General features: G+C 35.1%; 4 protein-coding genes and 2 long non-coding RNA genes across 8 annotated transcripts; 5 read left to right on the plus strand and 1 right to left on the minus strand.

Moving 5' to 3' along the window:
- Positions 1 to 4789: 4789 nt before the first annotated feature.
- Positions 4790 to 5524, minus strand: LOC123257055. Its single transcript, XR_006506990.1, has 2 exons — positions 5392 to 5524; positions 4790 to 5320 (listed from the first exon to the last, which is right to left on the minus strand). It is a non-coding gene; the product is annotated as an uncharacterized LOC123257055 (long non-coding RNA).
- LOC6507365 lies at positions 4971 to 6193 on the plus strand. Of its 2 annotated transcripts, XM_044714473.1 has the most exons (5): positions 4971 to 5107; positions 5163 to 5300; positions 5358 to 5819; positions 5874 to 6035; positions 6093 to 6193. In XM_044714473.1, the coding sequence occupies exons 1-3, from the start codon at positions 5013 to 5015 to the stop codon at positions 5581 to 5583; spliced, it is 459 nt and encodes a 152-aa protein (XP_044570408.1). In that variant the 5' UTR covers positions 4971 to 5012; the 3' UTR covers positions 5584 to 5819; positions 5874 to 6035; positions 6093 to 6193. The 2 variants fall into 2 exon arrangements, with proteins under 2 accessions (XP_044570408.1, XP_001956160.1); XM_001956124.4 differs by having other exon boundaries at positions 5358 to 6035.
- Positions 6194 to 6746: 553 nt separating this feature from the next.
- LOC26513956 lies at positions 6747 to 8590 on the plus strand. Its single transcript, XM_014910068.3, has 6 exons — positions 6747 to 6812; positions 6866 to 7027; positions 7086 to 7096; positions 7367 to 7452; positions 7506 to 7667; positions 7726 to 8590. The coding sequence occupies exons 1-5, from the start codon at positions 6782 to 6784 to the stop codon at positions 7543 to 7545; spliced, it is 330 nt and encodes a 109-aa protein (XP_014765554.1). The 5' UTR covers positions 6747 to 6781; the 3' UTR covers positions 7546 to 7667; positions 7726 to 8590.
- LOC26513812 (accessory gland protein Acp63F-like) lies at positions 8135 to 8590 on the plus strand. The gene is made up of 3 exons (XM_032454182.2): positions 8135 to 8215; positions 8269 to 8427; positions 8483 to 8590. The coding sequence occupies exons 1-3, from the start codon at positions 8185 to 8187 to the stop codon at positions 8554 to 8556; spliced, it is 264 nt and encodes an 87-aa protein (XP_032310073.1). The 5' UTR covers positions 8135 to 8184; the 3' UTR covers positions 8557 to 8590.
- A 111-nt stretch (positions 8591 to 8701) lies between these two features.
- LOC26515537 (accessory gland protein Acp63F) lies at positions 8702 to 9232 on the plus strand. The gene is made up of 3 exons (XM_014910253.3): positions 8702 to 8777; positions 8833 to 8988; positions 9046 to 9232. Exons 1-3 carry the CDS (start codon positions 8747 to 8749, stop codon positions 9123 to 9125), a joined length of 267 nt encoding a protein of 88 aa, XP_014765739.1. The 5' UTR covers positions 8702 to 8746; the 3' UTR covers positions 9126 to 9232.
- An 873-nt stretch (positions 9233 to 10105) lies between these two features.
- Positions 10106 to 10755, plus strand: LOC123257054. Of its 2 annotated transcripts, none has more exons than XR_006506989.1 (3): positions 10106 to 10182; positions 10238 to 10666; positions 10741 to 10755. It is a non-coding gene; the product is annotated as an uncharacterized LOC123257054 (long non-coding RNA). The 2 variants fall into 2 exon arrangements; XR_006506988.1 differs by lacking the exon at positions 10741 to 10755 and adding an exon at positions 10726 to 10740.
- The last annotated feature ends 444 nt before the right edge of the window (positions 10756 to 11199 follow it).

The raw sequence follows: 11199 nt of genomic DNA on the forward strand, positions 1-11199 counted from the left end.
TCAACTACACAATGCAAAATATGAGTTAATAAACTTTATTTATGAGGAAGCTTTTAGACAGATTTTATTTGTATTTCATAATTACATTGTTTTATTCCAATTAAGTTTTTACCTTACCTTCTAAATATTTTTATTAGTTCAAATTTTATTTAAAATCAACAACCTATCTATCCTTACGTTTAATACGTTTTTAAAAAATTCTCAAACATAATTTATAATACAATCACTTGAAAGGGATCTCTAGGGATTAATGCTATTATTAATATTATATATGATAAATATTTTTATTCCTAACCGAACGATTAAAAACTTGTACTTGACAGCTTTAAAAATTTCCATTTTTATACCCTTGCAGAGGGTATTATAATTTTGGTCAAAAGTGTGCAACGCAGTGAAGGAGACATCTCCGACCCTATAAAGTATATATATTCTTGATCAGGATCACCTCCTGAGTCGATATGAGCATGTCCGTCTGTCCGTCTGTCCGTCTGTCCGTTTCTACGCAAACTAGTCTCTCAGTTTTAAAGCTATCGAGTTGAAACTTTGCACACACCCTTCTTTCCTTTGCAGGCAGTATATAAGTCGGAACGGCCGGGATCGGTCGACTATATAGCTGCCATATAACTGATTGATCGGAAATGGCATAACTTTGGTGTTTTTTAAGTTAGAGGGTTGGGACGTTCCACACATGTTATATTTGACCAAAATATCTTGTGTGCAAAATTTCATAAGGATCGGCCGACTATATCCTATAGCTGTCATAGAACTATCGAAATTGGCATAACTTTGGTGTTTTTTAAGTTAGAAAGATGGGATTTGGTACAGATTACTCTTTTGGCAAAATAATTCGATATGCCAAATTTCATAAGGATCGGCCAACTATATACGATCCGCTACATATATAATAATATAAGATGCGTGGCGCCACCTAGCGGACTGCGACTGAACTGCAAGGGTATATAAACTTCGGCTCCGCTCGAAGTTAGCTTTCCTTTCTTGTTATTAAAAAATTAAGCCAAATTGGTTAAACTGATTTAGATTTATAATGGTTCTGGGAAAACTTACAAATATTTACCCTTCAGTTTTAATTAAATAGTAATTATATATTTAGTTATAGATCGAATGAATAATTAATGGATAATCTTTTTATCTATTTTATAAGCTCTTGCTCTTTTTCTCAGTGCATTGCCATGTACTATTAGGTTTTTGCCACTGGAAAAGCTGCCCACTGTCTTCTAAACTCGACTCTGAGCACATTGGACATGTCAAAGGGATTTGCTACTGCTCTGTGAAACGTCCTCCGACATTCTGCGGCCACTGGCCAGTATTCGGAATCCCATAAACTGGTTGCACGTTCCCAGGCTGGCAGAATGGTCATAAATCGAATAATGTGCCAGCCATTGACAGTTCGCTTAGCTGTACAAAGGTTCAATCGGATCTTTTTTTGTTTTCATTTTCATTTCTTGGGTTTCCTTGCCGCGATGTATCACAATTTATTGGGCTATTAGTTGCCACTTGAGTGGGGATCGCTGAGATCGTGGGGATCATGGGGTCCGTGGGGAACACCCACGCAGCGTCTCCAAATCGAATTCAAATAAAGCATAAAAGCTGATAACAAAGCCTGGAACCCCGCTCGGACAATTAACTGATAACAATTCATTAGCATTTCGTGTGGGTCGCCCATCGACATCGCTCGTCATCATCATTTTCATCATCATTAACATCGCGATCTGGGCTGCATCAGAGTCTTTTCATTGAGTGTTTAGGTAATGACAGTCGTTTCATCGAAAATCCAAGCCCAAAATGAATCAGGTGGGTGTAGGCCTGGAATTAATTTTTTAACAGACAATATGAAACGATTGGGAAGTATTGATATTGTAACCATAAATATTAAATAAACAAAAGTCAAAAACTACCTTAGTAGATCATATTTAAATTAAGGAGACACTTCAAATAATATTCTAATACCTGTAAGATACTTTTGAGATTTTATCTAACTTGGTTTAAACAATTTTATGAGCTGCATAGCTCTTCAAGTATCTATAAAATTTGACTCTAACAATGGAAGTAAAATAAAAACTATATAAGCCCATAAGTAACACTTTAGGATATCAGTTATTATTCATAAATATAAATAGTCCCCATATCTATATATATAAAAGAACAACGTGTTTTATGTTACACATCTTATAAATCAAGAACGGAAGAACAGATTTGAGTGAAAATTGGTAGGGAGGTAGCTTAGAGCCAGGAGAAGGACATAGGATACTTTTTGTCCCGTTCGACAGCGTTCCTCCCTTTCCTCCCTGGCCCATACTTTTTTATTTAGGCAGACAGCTAAGAAGAAAATGTCAAATCAGTTACAAACGAAGTCAAATTCATAGTCAGGCTCTCAAATTTAACAACGAACCAAAAAGATTGTGTTGCGCTGAAATCAATATTAAAACTATTTCTATTAAATAAATAATTAACAAGTGGATTGAAGTGAAGTGAAGTTTAATTAATAATGCCGCGACCAAGACGGTCGAATCTTTCCCGACGAAGCCGTAATGCAAGAACAATACAAAATATTGCATATGAAAGGACTGAAGAAGAACGAGAAATTGCACGTGAACAGCGCCGCAATAGTATGGCTCGACTTCGTGCTTCTCAAATAGATTTCAATTTGCGACGCAGATATTTAGCTGATTTGAATCGAGCTGCGTTTCGATACGATTGCAGCAATGATTACAGCTTGCATCCTAGCGTTTGCATTGGGCAAATGGACGTTGTTTGCGAGTATTGTGGTGCATTAAAGTTTTCCGGAGAAACGCCTGGATTATGCTGCGTTAATGGTAAAGTGAAATTGCCAGTGTTGACTCCGCCACAAGAGCCATTGTATTCATTGCTTTGCGGCGAAACACAAGAATCACGCCACTTTCTTGCAAATACTCGAAAATACAATAGTTGTTTCCAAATGACGTCATTTGGGGCAGACATTATCGAAGAAGGAGGTTTTAATCCGACATTTAAGGTATTTATTTTTGTACTTACATAGAATGTAGTTAAAGAATCTGGTTTTTATTTTGTAGATAGAAACGAGCGGTTTAATATCATTTCCAAATAATTTCTGTAATTTTGTCTCATCAAAAGACGAACTTATCAACAATGTATTTCCAAATATTATTTCTAACTACAAAAATAATGAATGGTTGAGTGAGCGAGCAATTTTAGCGGCTAAGAATAAAGATGTAGATGACCTGAACTACATAATTCAAAATAAGATCATTGGAACAATGCATTCATTCAAATCTATTGACTGCGTCACAAATGAAGATGAAGCCACCAACTATCCAATTGAATTTTTAAACTCTTTGGACGTGCCTGGCTTACCACCGCACAATTTACGCCTAAAGGTTGGCTCCGTAGTAATCATGCTTCGAAACATAAACCAACCAAAACTGTGCAACGGTACGCGTTTGGTGGTTAGTAAATTGATGAACAATGTATGTAATTTACGCTACGATAATGATAGGAAAATTCAAAGGTGAGGAAGTTCTCATTCCGAGGATCCCGATGATCCCAACCGATATGCCGTTTGAATTTAAAAGACTTCAATTTCCGATACGTCTTGCATTTGCCATGACAATCAACAAATCACAAGGCCAATCCTTAAAAGTTTGTGGTTTAAATCTAGAACATTCATGTTTTTCCCATGGTCAATTATACGTGGCATGTTCACGGGTCGGAAGACCATCTGCGTTGTTTGTTTTTGCGCCTGATAATAAAACAAAAAATGTCGTGTATCACAAGGTGCTTAAGTGAAGAGCAACCTATGTACTAAAATACAAAAATAATAATGAATGATTAAGGAGGAGAAACAAAGAATATTGTATACCCACAAGTATTACAGAATTTAATTAATTTGAAAATTATTCTTTTTTGTTTGACTTATTTTTTATGCGTGCAACAACAATATGCCACAGCGAAACGTGGCAGGGTACTGCTAGTAGTTTTATAAATTGAATAGTTTAGGGAACATTTCAACTCAAAAAACCCAAAAACTGGCGTCATTTTGATGGTATCTCTTGTGTGTCAGCACATTTGTTTGATTCTTGGCCAAAAACATCGTAATTTTTAGCAGGCCTTGTCAGACACGGAATTTTATCCATGGCTTGCATCTGGGTTTCTCGATTCGAATTGGGATATGTATTTCGGGCTCGGAATCAGAATCGGGTTGGGTCGCTTGACCAGCAATCGTGCGCACGCGCTGTGCCTCAATTTGGGGCAATATGCAATGTCATGCGATGGGGCAAAGGGGCAACTGCGAGGAATTTGGCTTGCCGCATTCAGAGACATGGCCATAAATTCAATGCGAATGTGTCAAGCGTTTGGCAAATTTTTCCAACAAATTCACTGAAATGTTCTTTTGACACTGTCAGCACACAGCCCCCACAACGCCTGGCCCCCGGCTCTCTCCATGCTTTTTCTAGCCATTCCCATAATTTATATGATCACGCTTTTCCGAGTCGCGAGACGAGACGCGACGAGAGTTGACGGAAGCGCACGAATTTGCCATTGCAATTGCAAATCGGTAGACAAAGCGAAAATCACTGGAAAGCTTGCAAACTGGCAAACTGGCAAACTTGAAATAGTCAAATGATGAGCCGGATCGATGAGCAACCTTGGGGCCTTATTAAGCGGCAACTTCCAGGTTGTTAAGGATAAGCAGCTTCTGCTGATGAGCTATTGAATCAATTTAGCATTTTGATAAGTAAACAATCACTGATGCATTGCCCATAATTTTTCTAGAGAAGGCTTGTGCCATATGTCATAAGCATTTTATACAATATTTTAGGTAAACAAACACAGCTTTCACTTTACACTCAATTTGAAAGATAAAAACACACACGTACAGAAACTATTTTAACACCAGTGGGAGGTGTGCTGGAACCCTTGACCGTACACATTTGTTGTTATCAAAATTTTCCTCCGGACACGGAATCAAAATTCATCGACGTCCAGAGCCAATTATGTATCCATTCGCATTCTGGAGGAGCGAGGTCAAGAAACATCATCCCGATCAGGTTTCGCCTATCTGGAAGGATTTGAACGCAACATTTGTGGCGTAAGATATTTTAGAGTGATGTGGATCAGTAGGAGGCTTTAATTATTTTTGGTAGTGTCCTGAGCTGGAGCTGGCTCATCTATTCTTTGGCGGGTCTGGTCATCCTGGTGTGCGCATATTTTGCATACTGCGAACGCTGTCGCAGAACGGAGACAGTGCGACGCCGACGGGTGATTCAGCGCGCCCAGGAGCGGTAAGTTAATTAAATAAAAACTATTAATTAAATATTACCTAAAACTATCATTGTCAGACCTCCACAAAAGCGACGCCCCAATGCTGCTTACCGGGATCATCAAATCTATCGCCACATCATTCTTAGTGTGGCAAAGTACATGAAGAACCCGGAGGGCATCCGTCCATTTATCGATCACATGGACCAGCTATATCCACTGCGACATCCACTGGCCGATCAGCAGCAGGTGGCTGAGCTCTCATTGAACGTGAATGATGCAGAACCGAGTGCTGGAGAGGATTGAGTTCAGGACTGCAAGCGAAATTTCTGTAGAATATGCCAACTTTTTGAACGACATTCTAAACGATCTGTAACCAATAAATCTTTAAAGAAAAATGAAAATTTTACGACGATTAAGGGCGTAATAATTCAATTACAAAGAAATATCACGGTATAAGTTACATTTCCTAAGTTCTGTTTTCAGAAATTCTAAATATTTAAATAGTACTATGAAGACTCTGGGGATCACACTCATTATTGGTGAGTTTTTAAAGAAAACCTCATATCTTCTTCAACCCATACCTAACATCATAGCTACCTCCATATGCGGAGATAAATACCAAAATATTTGCAAAAAAACTGTTCCAAGCGTTCAAGATCCCCACTGTGGCCTCGGGACGAAATGTCATTTTAATGGATTGAATAAGTTTGTCATCGCATTCGAGTCATGTAGGCGGAAGGAACTCGGCATCCAAGGTTTCATAAGTCCAATTCAATCCAAATGCAATAACCCTTAAATCAATTTATTCACAGGCTTTTTAAAGGTAGTACGCGGTTTGTGTCCCAAAGGCGACAAGCCTCCGTGTCCAGGACTTTCTAAAGCTCCAAAAAAGACACAGATATGGGGATAAGTACTTTACTTAAGTAAGTAATTTAGTTAAATTATTTCTAATTTATTATTATTATTATTAATTTATTATTTCACAAGAGGCACTGCATTAAATCACCGCATCCCCAACAACGGGATTCCATTGCATTTTTAAAAACTATCCATGGAAAAACACACGAATGACTAAAAACAATAATAAACTAGGCACAAATTAATAAAGTTTTAAAAACAATTGATTTTCTTAATATTATTAAACGAATCCCATTTAAATTTCACAGCAATTTGTATACCCTTGTAGAAGGTATTTTAATTTTGGTCAAAAGTGTGCAACGCATTGGAAGAGACATCTCCGACCTTATAGTACATATATTCTTGATCAGGATCAGATCCTGAGTCGAACTTTCAAATCTTTGTTTTTAACTGATTTAATGCCAAAATTCTATTAAAGATCGTCCCACTATATCCATTCCAATTTATATCTAATAATATACACTACAACTCAATTGCAGGGGTATATGAGCTTCGGATCCCCTCGAAGGTAGCAATTATTTCTGGTTTACGATTGAAACTAGAACTCAAATTTTACAGATAAGCAAAACATTCCAATGGGGCTATGTGGACTCTTGGCATTATATTTATGACTGGTAAGTTAAGAAAGTAAAATTGAGGACTAAACTCACATTTCCTAACATCATAGCTATCTCCATATGCGGAAGCCAACCGCCTCTTAAGTGCAAAAAAATGGTTCCAGACGTTCATGATCCCCACTGTGGCATCGGTACAAAATGTCATTTTAATGGCTTAAATAAATGGATCATTGGATACGAGGCATGTACGCGACTACAACTCGGACTCGAAGGTTTAATAATTCCAATTCGTTTAAATATAAAAACTCTAAAATTTTAATTTATTGACAGGCTTTTTAAAGGTAATACGCGGCATGTGTCCCAAAGGCGGCAAACCACCGTGCCCAAATATTTCTAGAAGACGAAGAAAACTAAGAAAATGGATACAAATTTTTAATTAGATGTAATATTAAAATTATACAATTTCAAAAATTTTATTCGCCATTTCCACTCAAAGCACTGTCTATATATAAATAACTAAAAACAATAATAAGCTAGTAACAAATTAATGAAGGTTAGAAAAAAGTGGACTTTCTTAATTTTATTAAACGAATCCCATTTAAATTTCACAGAAATTTTACGATATAAGCTCAAATCTCAAAGAAAACAAAACATTCGAATGGCGCTATGTGGACTCTTGGCATTATATTCATGATTGGTAAGTTTATGAAGCTTCATTGAGGACTAAATTCATATCCTTTAGTATCGTAGCTATCTCCATATCCGAAGTGAGATTGCAAACTACGTGTAACAAGACGGTTCCAAGCGTTCAAGATCCCCACTGCGGCCACGGTAGCAAATGTCACTTTAACGGCTTCAATAAGTGGGTAACCGAATTCGAGGCATGCCGGCGCAAGGAACTAGGACTCCCAGGTTTGGAAAAGATCAATTTAGAATGTTTAAATTCCCTTAAACCTATATTTATTAATAGACTTTATAAAGATACAACGCGGCCTGTGTCCCAAAGGCGGCAAACCACCGTGCCCTAGTGTAGGCGAAAAAAATCCTGGCAAGAAAGGATAATTTTGATTAGAACTATGCTTTATAATACCACCTGGTAAAAAGAATAAAATTTATTTCGAGTTTATTGTTATTTACGTTATATGAAACATAAATAAATAACAAGTTAAATTAATATAAAACATAAGACATTTGAATTTCTACAGTAGACGGAGATTTCTGCTCAGAATCATGTATAAATTTCATATTGGGATTCTCATTGCGTCGTTGGAGACTCTCGCTTTATGGAAATTAATAAAGATTTTGAGAAGAAATTATTTTCTTAACTTTATTAAACGAATCCTATTTAAATTTCACAGATATTTTTGCTTTTTACGCTATAACCTATAAGCTCAAATGTCACAGAAAAACCAAACATCCGAAAAGCGCTATGTGGACCCTAGGCATTTTATTATTGATTGGTGAGTTTGAGAAGCTAAATAATAGTCCAAACTCATATCTCGTAGCATCATAGCTATGTTTACATCCGCAAACAGGGTATCTAGGTGCAGAGCAATCATTCCATTAGTTCGGGATCCCCATTGCGGCTTTGCCTCTAATTGTAACACTAATGCTATTAATAAGTGGGTCATCGCATTCGAGTCATGCAGGCGAAAGGAACTCAATGTCTCAGGTTTGATAAATGTAGTTGCAAATATTAAAACCATTAAAGGTGTATTTTTTGGCAGACTTTAAAAAAGTACTGCGTGGAATGTGTCCCAAAGGCGACAAACCACCGTGCTCACAAATTCCAAAAGCTTAATAGGGAATGAAATATATTACGTTTATAAAGTGAATCAAGTGAAACAAATTGATTTAATAACAAATTTAATTGGGGTGGGTTTTGTGATGCTTAAATTTAATTTTATTTTAGTCACGGTTTTCAAAGTACTTTAAGTACCTATTCTACTTAAGGCACTTTATTTACTCGAAGCTCTTATTTGAGATAGGATATGGAAATATTTAAGATTTTAATTTTTATTGGTAGGTTCAGAAGTTTATTTAAATTAAATAGAAGTTCATTGTGTTTTTTGAGTAGTTTTCACCTTTCTGGGAGTGAATAGCAAGTGTCCAACTTTTGTTCCTTACATAAGCGATCCTCATTGCGGCTTCGGGGAAACTTGTAATTCTGACGGAATAAATAAATGGACAGTACACATCAAAGAATGTCATATGAAAGAAGCAGGACTACCACGTAATTACCCTATATCGGAAATAATTACCATTTTTAATACAATTGAATATATTACAGCATTTTTGAAAATAGTAGAAGGACCCTGCCCTGAAGGAGATAAGCCACAGTGCCCCGGTTTGATACCCATTAATAAATAGAATATAATGTCGCTAAGAAAAAATGCAAACATTTATACAAACTTAACGCTTGAAAATTAAAAATTTTAGCAAAGCTAAAAATAATTAATAAAAATTTCAAAAGTGTATCTAGAAATGCGTATTCGTCATGTTGACCATTAAGTGATTTAACATATACATATAATTTTGCTAAATGTTTCTACCATTCTAGCAAGATAAATTTTGGCGTTTCTGAATAAAAGGATCTAGAGGAAAAATAAACAATTGAGAAGTAAATAAAACATTGGTTATATAAAGTGTATCAAATTGATTAAAGAAATATTTCTGGTAAATTATATATTTCGGTCTCGGTTTTAAAGTTCCCCATCCAACTCAAATTCATTTACTCGATACCCTTATTTGAGATGCGTTATCTGTATTGGTAAGTTTGTGAAATTTGTTTTTATAAAAATATAAGTTTATTATGTTGTTTTTTTGAGTAGTTTTTACTTTTCTAGGTGTCAAGAGTAAGAGCACCTGCGCAACTACGGTCCATGCCATTAAGGATCCCTATTGAGGTTTTGGAACAAAAATGTAGTTCTGGAATTAATAGGAATTAATAAATATTATTAATAAGTTAGTAAGTTTTTATATTAATGTTAATTAGAAGCATAAATACTAAATATATTAATATTTAAAAAACAATTTGAATTGTGTTAAAAGAGAGTTTTTCCTACTGAGATTGCGTATACGTCCTGTTGACCATTTCATATTCAGGAACTGTTTTCATTTATTTTATTCTTTTCATGCTAAGCGAGTATGGACTTAGGTATATATATACTTAGGTATATATATATATATGGTATATATTACTTTTATAAAATTATATATTACTATATATCAATAGTTTTTACACTTGAATCAAATTGATTTAATAACAAATTTCATTGGGGTGGATTTTTTGATGCTTAAATTTAATTTTATTTTAGTCACGGTTTTCAAAGTACTTTAAGTACCTATTCTACTCAAGGCACTTCATTTACTCGAAGCCCTTTTTTGAGATAGGTTATGGAAATATTTAAGATTTTAATTTTTATTGGTAAGTTTTAGAAGTTTATTTAAATTAAATAAAAGTTTATGGTGTTTTTGAGTAGTTTTCACCTTTCTGGGAGTGAAGAGCGAGGGTCCAACTATGCCTTCTTTCATTGTGTGCGCCTTAGGGAAAGTTTGTAATTCTAACGGAAGCAAATGGATGCTAAATGAGCAAACATGGGCATAAAAAAAAATAAAGAATGGGATAAAAATAATAAAATGTTGACCATTAAGTGAATTAAAATATACATATAATTTTGAAAAATGTTTCTAGCATTCTAGAAAGAGATTTTGGCGTTTTTAAACATAAGGGATCTAATGGAAAAAAAAACATTGAGAAGTGAATAAAACACTGGTTGTGTAAAATGTATCAAATTGATTCAAGAAATATTTCTGGTAAATAATATATTTCAGTCTCGGTGTTAGAAGTTCTCCATCCAACTCAAATTCATTTACTCGATACCCTTATTTGAGATGCGTTATCTGCATTGGTAAGTTTCTCAACTTTTTTTATAAAAATATAAGTTTATTATGTTGTTTTTTCGAGTAGTTTTTACTTTTCTAGGTGTCAAGAGTAAGAGCACCTGCCCAACAACGTTCCTTGACATTAAAGGTCCCTATTCCGGTCTTGGAAAAAAATGTAATTCTATAATTAATAGGAATTAATAAATATTATTAATAAGTTATATATTAATATTTAAAAACAATTTAATTTGTGTTAAAAGAGAGTTTTTCATACTGAGATTGCGTATGCGTCCTGTTAACCATTTCATATTCAGGAACTGATTAAATTAATTTTTTTCTTGTGATGCTAAGCGAGTATGGACTTAGTTTACCAAGGACTTAACATAAAGGTTGACAAAATCCGAAGTGAATTTAAATAATTGTAACATATTTTGAATCAAATACAAAGAAGTAGACAATTTTTGACTGCGAGCAGCGGTACATGCGCAGATAGTCATTCATGGCGGCGCCTAAAAATATGCAGTGCTATTTTTACCTGCCGCGATTATAAACAAACGCC

The sequence above is a fragment of the Drosophila ananassae genome, chromosome 2R, assembly GCF_017639315.1.
Source record: "Drosophila ananassae strain 14024-0371.13 chromosome 2R, ASM1763931v2, whole genome shotgun sequence".
Lineage (NCBI taxonomy): Eukaryota > Metazoa > Arthropoda > Insecta > Diptera > Drosophilidae > Drosophila > Drosophila ananassae.